A 20,240-nucleotide genomic window follows, 5' to 3' on the forward strand; every position below is an offset into this window, starting at 1 on the left:
GTTCCACATTTTAAAGAAATAATTCAAATATAGGTCCTATCTTCCACAACTCCATGTTCCCACATTTCAGAGTAAACAGGAGTCTCCCCGTCATGGAACATAGGTCCTAAATTTGAATAAATTATTCGAAATGTGGGAACATGGAGCAGGAGGAACATGCTATGTAACCATTGGGCTGTGGGACCAATGGGCCTAAAAAAAATGTTAAAAATCTGAGAGAACATAGACACGCTCAAGTGTGTGTGTGTGTGTGTGTGTGTGTGTGTGTGTGTGTGTGTGTGTGTTATGACTTTCACTTTCAACAGCAGTTGGGAAATGCTTCACCTAAGGTGCTTATACCAGAGATGGTGAACAAGCAGAACCTAAAGAATCTTTGTTTATATTACTCATACTCACAAAATACATTGATGTCTCTCCATAGATGAGAGCACCATCCCAATCAGTGAAGTTGTTGCCAGGCCCTGCACAGAGAGAGGACATTTATTGGTAAGGAACTCTGATGAGTAGCTCTTACAGGCGTTGACGCCTCTTGTTGATTGGTTCAATTTATGGCACTATGTTTGATAGATATGGATAGATGATTATGGAATGACCTAGCCTAGGGGGTATCCATGTCTTGATACTGGGGTGGGCAATCATTTAGGCCCCAAGGGCCACATTGGTTTTACAATATTGGTTGAAGGGCCTGATGTCATAAAAAGAAGTAATGTACACTGGCATACCTTTTTGGATATGTCATTCCTGAAAATTGGAATGAAATGTATGGAGATGACCACAGTAGCCTACTGTATAGAACATGGTTAACCTTAAACCACAAAACCCTGAATTGGGTGGTCATTTTAAGAATGTTGGGTGAGTCGGCCCTGTGTTTGGCCACCTCTGCTCACCTCTTGAATAGTCAAAACACTTATTATTATTATTATTGCCGATGTATGGGTAAAGAGCTGTAGTGCAGGTACATAAAACAATACACATGTAAAATATAAAGTAAGACTTTGCTTGGTGTTACAGTATGTCCCATGGATTGCTGTGACACCTGAATTACAATTTCATAATAGTCCTATGAAATAATCCTGTATAACCATAGCTATTATTAACAATAACAATTCCATACTACTTTTGAATGTGACCCAGTAACTGTTTCACATGACTGACTTTTCCCATCATCCACAGTACCAGGTCCCACGCACAATGATGATGACCAGTCCAGTGGTGTGCTGTTTCACCTGTCCGGGTACACCATTGCTCTGTGAAACTTGTCTGTCTCCATGGCAACAGCACTCTCTTGTGGCTGGCGAGGGCCACTGTTCCAACAGCAGGTGTGCCGTGGTGGGGGTCCTCCTCACCTGCGCTCTGGTCACCGACCCCAAGAGCAAAGTCAAGGGATGCCCGGAGTTCCGTGCCTGTCCCAAGTGCCACAGCCTGATCATGCACGGCTGCGGCTGCAAGTACGTCAGCTGTTCGCAGTGCACACATCGCTTCTGCTACATCTGCCTGAGTGACCGTGGAGAGTGCAACAAGAACAGTGAACTGTACTGGTCTCTCACCTGCTCCAAGCCCACAGCGGGCAGACAGTGGTTCTGTATGGGATGAGGACTGTCCCAATCAGGGAAGCCGACAGGGACAAAGGCGTCAGGCCCAGGGAGAGAGGGGGCCCAGAATCTCTCCCCCATGGAGAGAGGGGGCCCAGAATCTCTCCCCCAGGGAGAGAGGGGGCCCAGAATGGAACCCTACAGTGCATTGTATTGGGATGAGACCCTTTCAGATAACTTTGTCTCAGGCATGGCCAAAGCTGTCAGCGGCCCTGGCCACAATAATAACACACCAGGCTATATCAAGTAATCTTATCATGCAAATGCCAATGTGTCTGATTTGATTTTGTTTAAGTGAAAATGTACAAATTCCATTAAGGTGTGCAGCACTACGGGTTTTTAAGAGAGATTATTCATTCCTGAACACTGTATAAAAGACAAACGTTGAGTTCTAAGTGTTGTATGTTGAAAAATATTTTGTATAGGACTATTGTGTGTGTGTGTGTGTGTGTGTGTGTGTGTGTGTGTGTGTGTGTGTGTGTGTGTGTGTGTGTGTGTGTGTGTGTGTGTGTGTGGCTATTGGGGAGGGGTGAAATATATTTGGGAGAGTGAGATCTTTGTGTGATAATCTGCTGTCCCAACTGTAAATAGAAAGTATATCTGCACTTTGACCATACAATAATAAAGTTGATTGGACTACTAACTATAAAGCTGTCTGCGATGGGGACAATGGGGACTTTCCAGTAAATCGAGCTGTTTTGACAAGTTTCACAGTGGTGACGTGGTTATCATTTTGTGACAGTTGCTCTCTGAGTAGTCATGTAAGGTCAAGTTTAACAGAAACACAGTGTGGCAGTGGCAGCCTGGCAGTGGAGGACGTGCAAGACGAAATAGTCACAAAGCAGTTGCAAAATCAAAGCAGTTGCCTACAGGTCATAGTTTATTATAATGTATTCCACTGTTCAGGACAGGCTATACCACGACTCATCCAAAGGTTTATGGTAGGGTTTCTCAACAGGGGCGGTACAGCCCCCCAGGGGGCGTTGGGGAGCTCTAGGGGGGCGTTGATAAGGTTACAGCTGAGAGGGGGAAGTGCTTTGTTAACATTGGATGGCATTAGTCCATTTATTTTTTAATACCAAGGGGGCGTTGTTAGTCTTATGATGATTAAGGGGGCGTTGGGAGGCTTGTGCTCAATGTGCTGAAGCCAAGGGGGCGTTTCTTTAAAAAAAACAAAAAAAAAAACAGTGGTTTATGCTCTCATTCGGGTTAAAATTTCAGTTTAAATGCTAGGCGTGCATTTCATTTTGAAGGGTGCAACACAAGGGTGGGGCAGATGGAAGATAGTCAATTGGAGGAAATATTCCGGAAGATGTCACTAAAATTACATCGATCGACAGATAAGGCTTGATGGTGTTTTCCAGGTAACCAGTCCGACTTTGGCACATGCTGTGGGTTGTCATTTGACGCAGCTGGGAAAGTCGCTCTCAGATTATGCCTGGTTGATTGTATCAATCAAAATCGAAACGAGCAAAGTTAATGCATTGCACCAATGAGAGCCTTTGTCTAGCCTAAACGAGAGCATGCGTCAAAACGAACTGCGGACTGGCGTAAGGACCGCGACCGCAGCAGCTAAACTAAAACAGAAAGGATAGACTCCAGGGGTGGGCAATTATTTTGTCGCAAGGGCCACATTGGGTTTAGAAAGTTGACCAAAGGGCCGGATGTCGTTGGGAACTTGCCCGTGCCAGTAATAAAAAATGGTGTATGCCAACATAATTACACCATTCAAGTCAAGTCAAGTAGGTTTTATTGTCAATTTCTTTACATGCACTGGTCATACAAAGAATTTGAAATTACATTTCTTGCTTTCCCATACAGACATAGACTAATTAAGGTACGGACATAGACAGTATAGACATAGACAGTACTTATACATGGACTTAAGACAGTATGGACATAGACAGTGCTCATACAGACATTTAAAGTGCAAGACTGGACAACAGAAGACTTGTAGAGGACATACATTAAGAGGTATTTGTTGTGTTTTTGTGCTTTTCCTAAAAAGAGTCCTTTATAGCGTTCTGACATGGTAATAGTAGCATTTTGAAGAAAATAAATATAAAAGGTCTGTCAAGTACACCAGCAGCAGTGTGTGTGTGTGTGTGTGTGTGTGTGTGTGTGTGTGTGTGTGTGTGTGTGTTGTGTGTGTTTGTATGTGTTTTAGTGCAGGTAGAAGGTGCGGTGTGCGTCTTGTGTGTGTGTTCGTGTGTGTGTGTGTGTGTGTGTGTGTGTGTGTGTGTGTGTGTGTGTGTCAGTGTGTGTATGTTTGGGTTTAGTGCAGAAAGTGCAGTGTGCTTGTGTGTGTGTGTGTGTGTGTGTGTGTCTTGTGTTGTGTGAGTGGGTGTGTGTGTGTGTGTGTGTGTGTGTGGCGTGTTTTGAGTTAGTGCAGGTTGAAAGTTTCAGTCACAAGTATAGTAGTGCAGGTGGAATGTTCAGTCGCAGATATGGTGGTGGGGGGTGGGGGGGGGGTTGTCAGTGGCCTTGCTGGCTAGAGGCTGACAGTGGGGGGGGGGGGGGGGGGGGGGGGGGGGGTTGTCAGTGGCCCTGCTGGCTAGAGGCTGACAGTGGAGGGAGAGTGGGTTGAGTGTTCAGCATCTTGATCGCTTGGTGCATTGTGCTGCTCGCCAGCCGGGTGGTACGGGAACGGAGGCGCCTGTACCTCTTTCCAGAGGGCAGGAGGCTGAACAGTTTGTGTGCAGGGTGGCTTGTGTCTTTGATGATCATCAGTGCTTTCCGGGTGAGGCGTGTGGTGTAAATGTCCTGCAGGAGGGGAGTGGTACTCCAATGATCTTCTTCGCTGTGTTTCACAACACGCTGGAGTGTCTTCCTGTTTTTCTCCGTGCAGCTTCCTCCCCACACTGTGATGCAGTTTGGACACGACGCTCTCTATGGTTCCTCTGTAGAATGTTGTCATGATGGAGGGTGTAGCACTTGCCTTCTTTAGTTTGCGCAGGAAGTAGAGATGCTGAGTGGCCTTCTTCGCCAGTGATGTAGTGTTGGTGGTCCAAGAGAGGTCGTCGCTGATGTGCACTCCAAGGAACTTGGTGCTGCTCACTCTCTCCACAGCATCGCCGTCGATGGTCAGTGGTGGCAGTTGTTTTTGGACCCTTTGGAAGTTGACAACAATCTCCTTGGTCTTGTTGACATTCAGCAGGAGGTTGTTGTCTTGCACCATCTGGCCAGCAGGTCTACTTCTTCTCTGTAGTGAGTCTCATCGCCCTTGGTGATGAGGCCCACCAGTGTTGTATCATCCGCAAACTTCACTAGATGGTTAGTGCTGTGGGTCGTTGTGCAGTCATGTGTCAGCAGCGTGAACAGCAGGGGGCTGATAACACAACCTTGCGGAGCCCCCGTGCTCAGGGTCAGGGTGCTTGAGGTGTTATTCCCTACCCGTACTGCTTGTGGTCTTTGCATCAGGAAGTCCAGCAGCCAGTTGCAGAGGGAGGTGCTGAAACCTAGTTTGTCCAGTTTTCTGATGAGTTGTTGTGGTATTATGGTATTGAATGCTGAACTGAAGTCAATGAACAGCATTCTCACATATGAGTCTTTATTGTCCAAGTGGGTGAGGGCTGGATGGAGGGCAGAGCAAATTGCATCCTCCGTGGATCGCTTGGCTCGGTATGCGAACTGGTAGGGGTCCAGGGTGGGGGGTAGGGTGGCTTTGATGTGTGACAGGACTAGCCGTTCAAAGCACTTCATGATTATGGGCGTCAGTGCTACAGGACGGTAGTCATTGAAGCATGATGGTGATGATTTCTTCGGCACAGGTATGATGGTAGCAGCTTTGAAAAGTGATGGGATGACTGCTTGCTCCAGAGAGATGTTAAAGATGTCTGTGAAGACATCCTTCAGCTCTTCTGCACAATCCTTCAACACTCGGCCTGGTATGTTGTCTGGGCCAGCTGCTTTGCGTGGGTTGATGGTGGCCAGTGTCCTCTTAACACTGGCAGAGGACAGGTAAAGGGGTTGGTCATGGGGGGGAGGGGGAGTTTTCTGTGGGTGTCATTTTGTGCTTCAAAGCGGGCAAAGAAACTGTTCAGGTCGTTTAGCAGAGAGGTGTTGTTGTCACAGCTTCGTGGTGCAGGCTTATAGTCCGTGATGGCCTGTATGCCCTGCCACAGGCTCTGTGCATCTCTGCTGTCTTTGAAGTGTGTTGTTATTTTGTCTGAGTATTCCTTTTTTGCTTTCCTGATGCCCTGGGACAGGTTGGCCCTTGCTGTCTTTAGGCCAGCTACGTCTCCTGCTCTGAAGGCTTTGTCTCTGGCCCTCAGCAGTCGGTGAACGTCTCCTGTGAACCATGGCTTCTGGTTGGCCCTGGTAGTGATGTGTTTTATTTCTGTAACATCATCGATGCATTTTGTGATGTAGGAGGTCACAGTGTCTGTGTACTCCTCAATGTCAATGTGATTGCTGTGGGTGGCAGTTGTTTTTGAAAATGTCCCAGTCTGTGGTTTCAAAGCAGTCCTGAAAGTCGTGAGATAGCTCCCTCAGGCCATTTTCTCACCTCCTTCTGAACTGGTTTGGTGAGTTTTGCCTTTTGTCTGTAAGCTGGCAGTAGCAGAATTGTCGTGTGGTCTGATGATCCAATGTGGGGGATGGGCTTTGCCTTGTATGCTCTCTTCTGATTTGTGTAAACGAGGTCCAGGGTGTTTTGTCCTCTTGTTGGGAAGTTGACATGTTGATGAAATTTTGGAAGTACTGTTTTGAGATTTCCGTGGTTGAAATCTCCTAGTACCACTGTGAAGGCATCTGGGTGTGCATCTTGTTGTTCACTGATGCCCCGATGCAGCTCGTTCAGTGCCTCGCTTATGACGCCATTGTTGTTGCTGGGTGGGAGGTAGACGGCGACTAATAGGATAGCGGATATTTCTCTGGGTAGATAGAAGGGTCGGCACTTGATAATCATGAACTCCACTCGTGGAGAGCAGTGCCTCTGTACTACCGTAGCATTATTGCACCAAGCATCATGTGTGTAGACACATATTCCTCCTCCTCGTTTTTTCTCTGCAAGGGCTCTGTCCGCTCGGTGGCACGTTAGTTGTTCCAGATGTAAAGCCGACTCGGGTATGCCGTCGTTCAGCCATGATTCGGTGAACACCGTAACATTGTCAGTTATGCCATTCTTGCTAATTGTATCTAGATGTAGACTTCAGTAATCTTAGGTTTTCAAGACCCTTGTTTTAGGTAGCGCATTGAAGAATGAGTGACCATATGAATCTGCATTTTTTTTTCTTGGAAAGGCTCTGAGGGCCGCATGAAATGGCTCCGCGGGCCGCATGTGGCCCCCGGGCCTGAGTTTGCCCACGTCGATAGACGATGGGAGCAGGTAATTGCGCAAAGCAAGAGTTTTAAATCGATCTAAAAAATAAAAAAAGAATATTAAAAGGACACGTTGCCGACCTAAACACACATGATCGGTAACTGACTAGCCTAATTTCACTTTCACTTCAGAATATGAGGTTTTCAAAACCACGACGTTTAATGTTTAGGCTACTTGACAAATACCCAGTAAATTGTATTTAAATTGCATGTTTTTAATATCTCCATAACAGATGAAAGCAGGCTTAGGCCTATGTACCACCCAAAAATTGAGCGTAGGCCTACACCAACGCTCGCCACAGCGAAGGAAAATACAGTAAGAAAGAATTTTGATTTGCATCATGGGCTGTCTAGGACAGTAGGCCTAGTTTTCAAAGTGGGGACCGGGGAACCCTGGGGGGCTGTGAAGGGATGCTGTGAAGGGCCCGTGGCAAGTCGGAAGAAAACTTGTAGCAAAACAATAATAATTGGATAATTATTGTACACCAACCTAAAAAAAATAAGCTGAACACTATTCCCATTAGTTAAGAACTGCATTATAGTGTATATTGCATCTCTGAACATTGCTACTATTAGGCTATTGTTACTTTATATACAGTATATGAATAGGGTCCTGACACACAGACATAGACTATGATTGTAAAAGGGGGTACACAGCAAAAAAAAATAACGTGGCACGACCCATGTAAGGGGGGGCTTGGCTGGAATCTACCGGTAGGCTATATGGGGGCCTTGTTCTGGTAAAGTTTGGGAAAACTTGGTCTAGGAACATCAGTCGGCAACTAGCATATTAAGAGTCAAGATGCAAAACCCAAAAGCCATTACAAACATTTTTGCATCTAAACTCTTGTTGGCCTACATTTATTTTCTACTTTTAATGCAGAGCTGCATGGAATACTAATGATGAATGGAGATGTAAATTAGGGTCCTGGTACCTCGTAAAAAGGAACATCTGAACATGAATATCTTGGCCCTTGAAATAATTCTTGTGTTGAAGAACCCCTCACACTGTCCATTTTTCATGTTAGTTTCCAGTATGTCCTATTACAGAACTGGGGGCATCATAGGCATATTTTGTATGTGATTGTGCGAGCTGTTAACTTCAAATTACAGAGGGTTAAACGGGCTACCTAGGGCTATACCTTAAAACTGGGAGCATCTTCTCACCTTTGTTCTCTCTCTCTCTCTCTGCTCTGTGCATCACAGTGCCGAACCTGTTCCTCAGCACTGCACCCGGTCCAAGGCTCGAAGAGCCAGTCCAGTACAGTGGTGGTGGTGCGTTGCCTCACCTGCCCTGGTAAACCCTTCACCTGTGGAACCTGCCTCTCACTCTGGCAAGGTACCCCTGGAGATCCTATGAGCCACTGCCCCAACAAGAAGTGTGCCGTGGTGGGTACCCTTCTCACCTGCGGCCTGATCACCACTCCAGGGAGCCTAGTCAATGGATGCCCACAGCTCCGTGCATGCCCAAATTGCTACAGCCTGATCATGCACGACGGTACAGGCTGTAACAATGTCGACTGTCCGAACTGCGGTTACTCCTTCTGCTACATCTGCCTGAGGAGCAGTTTAGAGTGCCGTTCTTATCATTGCTCTATAGACACAACTAGGCGACAGTGGTTCAGCACATGAAAAGACAACTATTGAGGGACTGATCATCGATTATCAGAATCACAGAGTTGCCACTCATCTTGTCACCTGTCTATAAGGCCTACTTTTTCTTTCAGTGTAAAGATATTTTTTTCTACACAATCATATGTAGGAGGGATGTGATGCACATACCCCTGACAGCTCAATGTTGGCAAAGATCGCAAGCAGATGAAGGGCAGTGGTTGGGCATATGTTGGAAATGGAACTTGAACTACCTGCATTTTTCATCTGCTTGAGATACACCACATTTTATCATTGGTTCACACAGCCTTTTTCTGTACTTCTTCCACACTTTCTGAAACTGTGAATGAGATTGAATGACTTCATGTATACTGCTTTCCCTATAGGCCTACACAGTGACACACCCTAGCCTAGGGCTGAGATTCCCCAAAACATTTAACTAGTACTTGAGTAAGTCTAGTACTTAAGTATGAAGTGCCCCCTAGGCAATATATTACATCACTAAAAATGTATAAATACCGGGACAATCATTTTATAGGCCTATATACAATATTTTTTTCTCGCACATGCAAATAAAATGCTTGCGCAAGGTGCATATGTGAAGTAAAATAGTGTATGTATGAACTTTTAGTGATGATGTTTTTGATATATGTCCGTGTACAGTATGTATGCAGTTTACATGTGGGATGTATAAGCTCTGTACTGTTAATAAATTAATTGCTAAAAAAACGTTAATAAATGATTAATAAATGCTACTCTACATCATGAATAATTGTGTTTCTATACAGTGTGGTCTCCAGGCTACATTTGTGTGCTGTACAATTAAATGATGCGGTGGACTCCTAAATGTGTCAAGAGGCCAGCAACAACCTTACTTTCCTGAATGAAAGATTAATATGAACAATATAATATGATCGATATCAGTCACCTGCATTTTTTGTACAGTTGGTGTGACTAAGCAAAACCAGGACAAGAATGCAAAACAAACAGCAAAGGATTTCGTTGTGTGAAAAATGTATTTGTAAACAATCAATGAAAAGTTTTTGGGGGGTCTGAAATAAATACAATAAAGCTTACATGTATAGTAACAGGAGAATGGAAGGGGCTTCCGATTTCCCCCTCCTTACCACTGCACACAATGTAATGTTCAATAAGCACTTAAAACGTGTCTCCGTTCAAAACAGCCACATAATGCAATTAATAATGATGTTTTTTTCAGTCAGGCCCACAGTTAACATTGGGTACATTAGATGAGAGACTTTGGGTAGATACTGAGAGAGAGGGTGGCCGAAACAACATGATGCACTGTTGGACAATGGAATGTTATTCCGTTACAACTGTTGCAAGAATCTCATTATCACTCTTGGAAGGCTTTACAAGGCTAGGCATTAAATAAATAAATATATAATTTCAATGATTATGCTGCCATCAGCGGCTTTTGTTGTGTTGTGTCCAAAATCTTGTACCTACACAACAACAGAGGCACAAGCTGACACCCAGCTGGTGACCACTTTGGAAAAATACAAAAAATACATTAAAATGGTTACAAACACAAAAAGGTTAATACTGCCATACACCAAGTTCATGTGCACAACTCTCACAAACATGACATTCAAATTGAAAATGACAAGAAACTAAGACTATGGTCATTTAAGAAACGGAAAACTGATTTGATGGAAATAAAAATAAAGGCAACCAGGGGGGTATTCCAAGAAAATGGTTAGGCGATAAACCTGGCTTAGTTAACCTACAGGAAGTGGTAAGCCTGCGAAAAGATAGTCCACAGGTGTAATTTACTGTAGTTAAGGAAATGATGACTTCACTCTTTTATTAAATGATTACCACTAGCTCAAGGTTAAAGTAACTTGGGTTACTATGAGACAGGTTCTCGGAATACCTCTCTTGGGGCACCTGAGGGCAAACGGCCAGTCCATTTGATGGCTATCAGAGAGTACCTCAGAAATGTACAGAAGGCTATATCTGGATGCGTGTTGTACATCGGTAGTTATCCATTTGAATTCGTGTGCAGCCAGATTTTTGATGTTTGGATGAGAGATTAAGGTTTCAAGATGGGGAGAGACTCTGGACTGAGAATTCGAGCACCAACCTGTCAACCATGTTTTTTTGCCAGGAACACTATGACAAAAGTTTGAATACATTGTTCATGAAGAATCTCAGAGAAAGAGAAATGATCTACAAAATGTCACATGTCACCGTTCCTCTACTTCTTTTTAATTTGACATGTTCAGCATTTCAGGAGAAATGGCTGGGGGAAAAGTGACCAAACAAGCAAAAAGCAGTTCAAGCCTCATTGTGTAGCCCAATCTCCTTTTCCTTTGTCTGCAGTCTATGAAGCCATCTACTGCTTTACTACGTAATTCCAAGCGGAATACCCTGAAATGGAGCAGCATTCACAAGCCTGTTGCCGACTGTACCCAGATAAAATACTGAAGTGTAATACTCAGCATTAACTTTGGAAAAATATTATATTCACATGGCCCTTTCTGTGTCGCAATAAAAAACAATACATTTACTGCAAAACATATGATAATCTGAGTAACCTTTTAACACTGTCACCAGACTAGAAAACTCCCATGATTGTGCAGTCATATGTGCAACAGTCTTTGCAACAAGTGGACATAAAATAGTACGTATCCAGAGTGCATTATCTTTGTCGACCTGCAGGGGTGTCCATACGTGAAAAAAAATCCTTTTCTCAAAACAGTCCAGCTTGACAAAAAGTGCATGTCACCCGAATCTAAGCTGACAGGACACAGCGACGTATCCCTTGACATGACATAGACCTAACTTTCCAAAAGGTAAGCAACACCCAAATCTTGAGCTTGAGACCGTTCCATGCCCCACAACTTGACCCGAACACAACAAGGTCTTATGAAAGTAATACTTCCCCCAAGTCTTTCCTTACTAGACCCCGCACCTTCTCTGTGCAAGCACTGACGAACTCTCAGCCCACCAGTTCCAGAACAGCTTCTTGTGCAGCACCCAAATCTTAGCTTAAGACAGATCCATATCCCACGACTTGACCCCAACACAGCAGTGTCTTGAGAAACACACCCCCCCCCCCCCCCAAGTCTTCCCTTACGAGACCCCGCCGCCCACTCCGTGCGAGCGCTGGTGGAATCTCAGCCCGCCGCAGTTCCGGAACGTCTTGCCACAGATGCCGCACGTGTAGGGCTTTTCGCCGGTGTGAATGCGGAAGTGGCGCGTGAGCGCCCACGAGTGGCGGAAGCGCGCGTTGCAGACGCTGCAGGCGTAAGGCCGCTCGCCCGTGTGGATGCGCTGGTGGATCTTCAGGTGCTCCATGCGGTTGAAGTCGCGGCCGCACAGGGAGCAGTGGTAGGGCGAGCGGCCTGGCGGGAACAGGCTCTTCTTGGGGCTGCGGATGTGGTTCTTGCGGTGCCTGCGCAGCTCCTCCGACAGACGGAAGGTCTGGCCGCACACCTTGCACACGTGAGGCTGGTGGCTTCGGGAGGAGGAGGAGGAAGATGGAGCGGAGTACAGCTGGTTGGGGCCGGAGGAGCTGGATGATGATGATGAGGAGGAAGGCCCTGCAGCCGCGTTCCTGTGCTGGGTGTAGGGTTTGGGGAGAGGCACGGGGTGGCCGGACCCAGCTGGAGGCAGCAGGGGGAGGTCAGGGATGTTTGGAGGAAACATGGATGCATCTGAAGACAAGTCATAGAGAGGAAACACGTCAAGAGCTTGTGAATTTCAGTTATTAGACAGTAGATACAGAAACAGTATTATTATTATTATCATCATTATTATTACAGAATGCATTATTATGACTTGCTGATCTCTATTAAGGCCAATACCCTGGCAACAAACAACAGCCAGGCAGGCAGGCTGGGCCTGGTAGACAGACAAAAGAGGAAAGAAATATTAATTCAAGGGAACAGAATATAACGTTACATTACACTTAAGTGGCACTTTTATCCAAAGCGACTTAAAGTTATCTAGGAAGAGGGCTATGGCTAGTCCCTTAAGCAATGTGAGGTTAGGTGCTCTGCTCAATGGCACTTCAGCCATGGGGGGAGAGTACAGCAGAGGACCCACATTCTTCTTTCTGGCATGTTTCGACCCTTCTGATCACATGTCCAACTCCCTACACATTAGGCCACTGTCTGAATACCAATAAATATATCATTATATAAATATATCGTCATGCCACCTGGATCAACTTACCAAGAGAATGACTGGTGGATGGAGCGAAGGCTTCTGCCTCGCAGCTCTGGAGCTGTAGGGGCTCTGGTCTCCAGTCCTCCAGCAGCTGGGACTGGGCCAGAGCCAGGCTGTCCTCCGCAAAGTCCTCATGGTCTTCCTCTGGCCCAAATGCCAGGTCACCGTCTGAGCTGCAGTTCAAATCTGCTGCCTCAACTTTCACTTCAGCCCCAGCTAGTTTGATCTGGCCATCTGACAGGGCCTGCGTTGCACCGTGAGTTCTGCCAGAGTTTTCAAGACTGCAGTGTTCCCTTTGTTCTTGGTTACAAGAACGTAAGCTGGTCTGCTCCTCCTTGGTCGCTAGTGAATAGAGGAAATTACATATTTATTTTCTTCATGTACTACAAGGTGGCACTGCCAATAGTGATGATTAACCTGGATCCTGGAGTGTGTCATCCAGTGCCACAAATTCCAAATGACTTGGGTTTACCTTGGGGCAGGGGTGGGGAACCTTTTTCATTCGAGGGGCCACTTCAAATTCATCCGAGGGCCGTTTTACGAACTCCAACCAGGATTTCTTCCTGCACTTTAGGCCTATATTGAAGGCAGCTAGCTTTAAAACAGAACCCACCTTCTCTAGGTCCCCTTATTACAACTTAATTGTATTGCAAATGTATTTTCTAAGTTTCCTTTACAAAATATGTTATATTTCATGTAAAGCTATATCGGGGCCCAGCCCTCGAAACACAAGTTCCTCGCCCCTGCATTAGGGCATCTGAGCAGGTAAGTCAGGTCATTTGGAATGTATGGCACTGGATTCTAGTTTCTGAATCCAGGTTGACCGTCCATCACTGATTGGCAATTGATGCAAAATTACATTTCGTGTAAACAAGTAGGCTACAGTCATTCATACTATACAACAGACCAAACCAAGAACTTACCAGGCCTGCCCTGAGTTTCACTTGATAGTCGAGGTTCTTCGGTCAAGTCCTGTTTTATGTCTTGTGTACAAACGCTTCCATCTGCTCTGATCTCACAAAAGGTCTCTGCAGAGTACGCGCTGTCCGCATGGGATGGGTCATCCAATACGCCGAACATTTCCTTCACATCTGATGGCGCGCCGGTAGCACGATGATTAGAGAGTACATCTCCATTGCTGTCACAGTCCCCTGTTCTGGTTGTTGTTTGTACCCGACCGGTATTTAGGGTAGTCAGCTGTTCGTGTATCTGCTGAATGCCAATGTTGCCAGCAGCAGCATCTCCTTTACTCCCATACGACGTTTGGCGACGGTGCTCTTCCAGACGATTACGCACGGTACTGAGCTCATGTTCTGCAGTCTGTAGTCTAAACTTCAGCGATTTGTTGTCCCTTATGGTTTCGTGCATTTGGTCTCGCACACCTCTCAGCACCTGGGTGACCAGTTTGGTTATTTCGACAACGGCTATCTCCACTGCCACACCAAGCGCATTTTGAATGGTTGCGGTTAACTCGTCTTGAAAAGTGAAGGAGAGCTCTGCTACCAGAGATGCTCCTGTGTTCTCATTGGCGGTCATTTTCACAATCGTGCCCTTCCAAGACACCAAAGCTTAGATGACAATGTCTGCGACTGGCATACAGTTGAAAAGCAGAGAGACTTCTTCAAAGCCACGTAGGTGGTTCAAAAGAATGGCCAACCTCTGCTTTGGTTAGCTGGTCGGCTCATAAGCACCCGCTTTGCGTTGGGTTTTAAAAGCACATGTTACCGGTACAAACAAGATACTTTCCATAATCGTTTGAAATACAGCGGTGAGCTTAATTCTACACATTAAAGAACTGCTGCTCCCTCCTTTACTAGCGCACATTCGCCGATGTTGTTATTACCTGGTGATAGCATACCAACTACTGTACTACAGTAAGAACGTCAAGATTTCCCAATTCGCAATTGAAAATGCTCACAGATACAGCTCCGCAAAATATAATTCCCACATAGCAGCCACATAAATTACGACAACACAATAACTGTCTTACTAATACTGCATTTGGCGATTGAAGCAGTGAGGAAAGTTTACTCATTGCAAGAGCTATTCACCCACTTCCTGCTTTTCACGAGGGCCAGTTGAAACGGAGAGATGCGCAAAATGACATGTTCATGAAGTATGCTTTCTTTGTGATATTGACCACCTATGAGATCGTTTAAACACTGAAGTACTACATACATTAAAATGCAATTACAAACTGGCATATTGGTTTTAAGACGTCGCCTTCATTTGGTGCGTATACACTTTGTTTTTACTAACCTAACCAAACACTGGTAATGTTATATTTGGCCAGTCGGTTTCGCGAACTCATCATCTGACTGGGACCCGCCCCGAAATACGATATGTGTCTTTAAAGGAGCAGAGGTTGCTTTTTTGTAGAACAGCAAACATTTATATAAAAACAACGATGAACTAAATTCAAATGTTAATAATAATAATAATAATAATAATAATAATAATAATAATAATAATAATAATTACAACAACAACGACCGTAATAACAATAGCCTGCCGTAGCTACAGACCCCAGCCTTTTTGTCTAAGATTTTTTTTCCATATAAAAATAAGTAGCCTAGGGCCTACACTAGTAGGGCTAGCCCAAGACAGAATACATTTCGAAACACACTTGTCGTTTTATTTTTATTTTTTTATTTTTTAATTATTTATTGAATATTGCTCCATATCATTCCCATTAATGTGCAATCGAGAGGTAAAGCATAGAAAAATCTATTGCTTGAACCACACCGAGTGTTGGTTTTTGAATCATGGACATCTTCAGCTCTGATGTGTGCATAGATGTCATTGGTCTGAATTAAGCCAGAAATAGAGAGTCTCTAGGCAAATTGCTATCACTGGCGGCCATGTTGGTAGGACCCAAACAAGATGAAAATTTCATTATTTGAGTGGGCTAGGCTTGTAAATATAGGCCTGGTGTGATACATTAAAGTATGGTAATATTAACATCACAAGATCAACACATGATTTGACAATTTTGAAATTTTTGAATTTTGAAATTTTTATTTTACTATGTTTTTTTCTAAAAGAACAATCCTCATCAGACCATCAGGTCATCATATCACGTCCTTTCCTTCATTTGATGCCAGTAGAACATAGGCCTGCATAGGCCTACTCTATGCCGTCTGTTATTACATGTTAGTAAAACAAAAAAAGAATCTTGTATAGCTTACTTCACTTAGTCCCACCAAGATGGCTGCCAGAGCTTCTATTTCTGAAATGGTATGCAGATTTTCAGCCTGTTTGAATATTGACATTTGCACAAAACATGTCTGCTAGCCTACATTCTCTTGATCGGAAAAACACACACTTCCAGCCATTTTTGCTCCCTTTACTTTGTTGATTTTTGCCTGTATTTGGGGTCCTTTCTGAGGTAAATTACTGCTAGAAATGAGATGAAATGAGGAGAATAGTGTAATCAGACCTTAATGTCACCACCATATAGTCCCTAATGCAATTTAGTGCAAGTTAGACTACGTTGACTGATTTGTATAGGCCTATATATATATATATATATTTATATATTTATATATTTATATTTATATAGCCTGTCATATGGTTGTTTATATAGGCCTACATACAGGGCCGGAGCTACAGGGAGGGCGAGCAGAGCATTTGCCCCTGGGCCCAGGGCACCCTTGCATTGGTGGTAGGGGCCCCATTGTGATCTTGTCAGGTCATATAGGGGTCCTATAGAGCCCTGTGTACAATATTGTTCCGCCACTACCTACATAGGCTATAGGCCTAGGGCCTAGGCATACATTACTATTTTGTTCTGTTTACTTCGTTCATCAGGTTTTTTTTATTTTATTTTTTTATTACCATTATTTTACCATAGGCTATTTGTCACGCGCGTGCCTATGATGACCAACAGGTGTCGCAAAGAGTCCAGTATTGGCGTCGACGAATTTTTATACGGGGATTCCGCATTTAATAATTAATAAATGGTCGGCATAAGGGTGCGCGCGCAGAGGCACACGCAAACACGCACGCAAGCCCTGTTACCTGTCAGTTACCTGCAGAGCATTACAAATTTCTTCCTGCCGTGTTTTGCAGTGCTATTACAGTCAGTGACAAGAAAACGCATCCCGGACTTATTTAACGCGGGTTAAACGTACAGGCACGACGAGACACTGACAGCTTCTGCTAATTATGCAACTGACGTTTTGCAAAGCATTTAAAAAGGCAACATTGGCAGTTGTTGGTGTTCTAGACACATTGCATGGGTTCTATCGTCTCTCATGCTACTGATGGCGGTTTATTTTGCAAAGCGCGCAGGGGCGCGCCGGGTAACGGTCTTAGCCTATAATAAAGAAGTAAAATAAAGTCGAGATATTCTAGCAATAACAAGTGGAAATTAATGTCTGCTGAGTGTGATCAGCTTGATCAGATAAGTGTGTGTGTGTGTGTGTGTGTGTGTGTGTGTGTGTGTGTGTGTGTGTGTGTGTGTGTGTGTGTGTGTGGCGGTGAGGTGTGTGTGGGGGGGTGCACACGCCAGAGAACGTGTGTGGGAAAGGCGGTGTGTGCGTGTGCGTGTCTGTGTTTGTGCGTACGCGGGCAGGCATTCGGCATATTCGGTTGCAGAAATGATGCTGAAATGAATTAGCTCGTTTCCGTCGGGCTGCACTTGTTTTGCGTTTTGGCAGCGAGAAGAGGTCGAGATGTGAACATGATCAAGTGCACGCCGTGATCGTTTTCCGCAAGCGCAGGAGGAATAACAAGAAACCTGGCCAGCTATGGAGAACCATGCGCTGGTGGAACAGCAATGCTACGATGACGTCCGGAAAAGCGGTTATCTCCGCAAGCAGAAATCTATGCACCGGCGATTTTTCGTTCTGCGCGCGGCTTCGGACCTCGGCCCTGCCCGCCTGGAGTACTACGAGAACGAGAAGAAATTCCGTAGCAAGTCGCCCGTTCCGAAAAAAATGGTCAACCTGGAGTCTTGCTTCAACATCAACAAACGGGCGGATTCCAAAAACAAGCACATGATAGTGCTCTACACGCGTGGAGAGAGCTTTGCCATTGCAGCAGACAGCGAGGAGGTCCAGAACGAGTGGTACCAGGCCATGTTGGACCTACAGTGCAGAAGTAAGCAGACCGTCATTGCGATTATTTACTCCCTTCTCCCCGTGCGTTTGAGTGACGTGGTTACTTGGCTCTGTCAGGCAAAGGGGAAAAAACATCCACCTCAATCCATGTCGTCTAATCATGATGGTGCATTATTCATCGATATGCATGATCGCAATGCTGTACTTGTCAAAGATAATATCACTGCCCGAATACAGTGGCGGTGATTAATGCACATATTGCTTCATGTAGCGTAGCCCCTGTACTACTCCATAGTAACATGGCATGAAGCGTTGCAGCATGAGCGAGGCTGCAGAGCCAGCTCAAGACATGTAGAATGCGAGGCTGAACGGAATCACACCCAGGCGCCGTAGAGTGGAAATGGTGCATTTGCTCCTTATTTTCCATACATTCATGGGTGCATTTGCGGGTTTGATAGTGGCTGTGAAATAGCACATTACTACGCGCGTCTTGTTATCGTGGGTGGCGCATTGTGCAGCGCCTGTCTGCAGCAGCAGCAGCATCGGCAGCATCAGCAGCGGCACACGGCACTCTGTTTTTGTTTTTCCACACATTTGTGCGTGTTGCGCGTGTAACCTACATTTCTGTGCTATAGCGCTGCTGCAGCGACCGCGTGTTTTCATTGGCGAGCGGGTCTCCAGCTGCCTGGATGCCGTTTACTTTAGGATGACTGGCGTCCCCCCGCCCTGCAAGATGACCACTGACTGTAGCATATGTGCCGTTTCTGTGCAAATACCACGCTTTCTCTCCCTCTCTCTGCTAATTAGAGGGAGAGCACAACCGTGCCGTCTCTTCCGCAGGGCTTGCTCCAGCTCTTGCTAGTGTGCGCGTGGCCTTTTCACCTAACGTTAAAGGGAATCTCGGCTGTAGTATTTGGCTTTACTGCGATTTTGTGAGCATTAGGAATCTTGTTTGTGAAGACCTGCGTTTTCTCTTTCAGAATGCGCCACATTGATTCTCTTACAACGCTGTAAGATATTAATGACAAATTGTCCATTTATTTGCTATTTTTCGTTTTGTAGGCCTATATGATTTGTGGCTTCATATTTGCAAACGGAACTGACATTTTCTTATGTATAACACACACACACACACACACACACACACACACACACACACACACACACACACACACACACACACTAAGAGCTGGAGGACCAACCGCACACCTGCCTGTTTGCTAAGCATAGCAGCCAGTCATTGGCACTATAAGGAGTGAGAGGACGAGAGGCATAAAGATGTTCAGACGATCAAGTGCATACATACCCAACACACACGTTTCATTCTGCGCTGTCAACACACTCATTGGCCTACATGTTGGATATGCAGCCCACGTTCACCCTTTATTACCATGCAACAATAATGTTGTAACCATCCAGCCTCCTAGACTATTTTGTGCCTGCCCTTCTTGTAACCATCCATCCAGTATTGTCACCATTACAGAAGTAGTAGACCTGCTTAAAACTCAAAAGAGAAAAAACTTCTTTAAAATCATATTAAGTTGAACGTTTAAGTCTTTTTAAAGTTTGAAGTTTTTAATTGTTGATACCTAAAACCATTTTGCATCAGTCTGGGTGTGGTGTGGCACACTACTGCACTAACACACCTGTTCTCTACCAGGGATAGCTGCCCATGAGGGCATGCTTTCATAAAAGACAATATGTATATTTTACACAAGGCCTACGTATGCAGTCACCTCCGACCGCCAGAGGTTCAATATATCCCCAAAACGTAACAGACCTAGGATTAGTATACAAATGTGACGGAGGTCATCTTGCACCTGTTCACCCCCCTCGGGGATTGAACGTGCGACCTCGTCAACTACAACGGTCTGGCAATGGGAGACACAGTACGATACCGCTGGGCCAAGAGACTAGTCTCCCGGCCCAACGGCATCTACACTGTATGAAGGCTATCGGAAGGAGGCTTACCAACGTTCCACGCCAACTCTAGTTAGCCTTCGTTACACTCTGCCCCTTAAACCTCACTCCCAATACGGGTCACGGCACCACTGTGACGGAGGTCATCTTGCACCTGTTCACCCCCCTCGGGGATCAAACGTGCGACCTCGTCAACTACAACGGTCCGGCAATGGGAGACACAGTACGATACTGCTGGACCAAGAGACTAGTCTCACGGCATCTACACTGTGTGAGGCTATCGGAGGGAGTTTTACCAACGTTCCATGCCAACTCTGCTAGTTAGCCTCCGTTACACAAAGCTACTGCTATGTTGACCATGTCACATCCAGAATGTAATCAGTTCATGTACTACTACGTCTTGTAAGTACACAAGATTTGGTGCAAATCCATTTAGCTGTTCAAAAGTTATCACACAAAGAGTTTGCCATATCGAAAATCCGCCATTTTGAACGAGCTGGCCTCCAAATTCTTTTAATTAGTTCTTGTACCAATA

At 45.2% G+C, this 20,240-nt stretch overlaps 4 protein-coding genes across 4 annotated transcripts in view; 3 read left to right on the forward strand and 1 right to left on the reverse strand.

Annotated features, from left to right (window-relative positions):
- The first annotated feature begins 425 nt into the window (after positions 1–425).
- On the forward strand, positions 426–2,094 carry LOC134452126 (potential E3 ubiquitin-protein ligase ariadne-2-like). The gene is made up of 2 exons (XM_063202485.1): positions 426–486; positions 1,174–2,094. The coding sequence occupies exon 2, from the start codon at positions 1,192–1,194 to the stop codon at positions 1,591–1,593; it is 402 nt and encodes a 133-aa protein (XP_063058555.1). The 5' UTR covers positions 426–486; positions 1,174–1,191; the 3' UTR covers positions 1,594–2,094.
- Positions 2,095–6,909: 4,815 nt separating this feature from the next.
- LOC134452128 (E3 ubiquitin-protein ligase RNF19B-like) lies at positions 6,910–9,227 on the forward strand. Its single transcript, XM_063202487.1, has 3 exons — positions 6,910–6,921; positions 7,148–7,230; positions 8,121–9,227. Exons 1-3 carry the CDS (start codon positions 6,912–6,914, stop codon positions 8,544–8,546), a joined length of 519 nt encoding a protein of 172 aa, XP_063058557.1. The 5' UTR covers positions 6,910–6,911; the 3' UTR covers positions 8,547–9,227.
- A 2,397-nt stretch (positions 9,228–11,624) lies between these two features.
- Positions 11,625–14,757, reverse strand: LOC134451819 (zinc finger protein 419-like). Its single transcript, XM_063202217.1, has 3 exons — positions 13,646–14,757; positions 12,729–13,064; positions 11,625–12,208 (listed from the first exon to the last, which is right to left on the reverse strand). Exons 1-3 carry the CDS (start codon positions 14,256–14,258, stop codon positions 11,625–11,627), a joined length of 1,533 nt encoding a protein of 510 aa, XP_063058287.1. The 5' UTR covers positions 14,259–14,757.
- A 2,716-nt stretch (positions 14,758–17,473) lies between these two features.
- si:ch73-335l21.1 (insulin receptor substrate 1-B) overlaps positions 17,474–20,240 on the forward strand; it is a 31,326-nt gene continuing 28,559 nt past the window's right edge. The window contains exon 1 of the mRNA XM_063202486.1: positions 17,474–17,825. Within this exon, the coding sequence (XP_063058556.1) occupies positions 17,474–17,825 (352 nt within the window). The remainder of the gene's footprint in view (positions 17,826–20,240) is intronic.

This window comes from Engraulis encrasicolus, chromosome 7 (genome assembly GCF_034702125.1).
Source record: "Engraulis encrasicolus isolate BLACKSEA-1 chromosome 7, IST_EnEncr_1.0, whole genome shotgun sequence".
Classification (NCBI taxonomy): Eukaryota; Metazoa; Chordata; class Actinopteri; order Clupeiformes; family Engraulidae; genus Engraulis; species Engraulis encrasicolus.

Bases quoted from the DNA above. Each gene is read 5' to 3' on its own strand.
- LOC134452126 (XM_063202485.1), top strand. From the start codon at position 1,192: ATGATGATGACCAGTCCAGTGGTGTGCTGTTTCACCTGTCCGGGTACA.
- LOC134452128 (XM_063202487.1), top strand. The intron at 7,231-8,120 runs GTAAGAAAGAAT...TGTGCATCACAG, and splicing joins CCACAGCGAAGGAAAATACA to TGCCGAACCTGTTCCTCAGC.
- LOC134451819 (XM_063202217.1), bottom strand. From the start codon at position 14,258: ATGACCGCCAATGAGAACACAGGAGCATCTCTGGTAGCAGAGCTCTCC. The intron at 13,065-13,645 runs GTAAGTTCTTGG...TCTATTCACTAG, and splicing joins TGAAACTCAGGGCAGGCCTG to CGACCAAGGAGGAGCAGACC. The intron at 12,209-12,728 runs GTAAGTTGATCC...ACTTGTCTTCAG, and splicing joins ATCCACCAGTCATTCTCTTG to ATGCATCCATGTTTCCTCCA.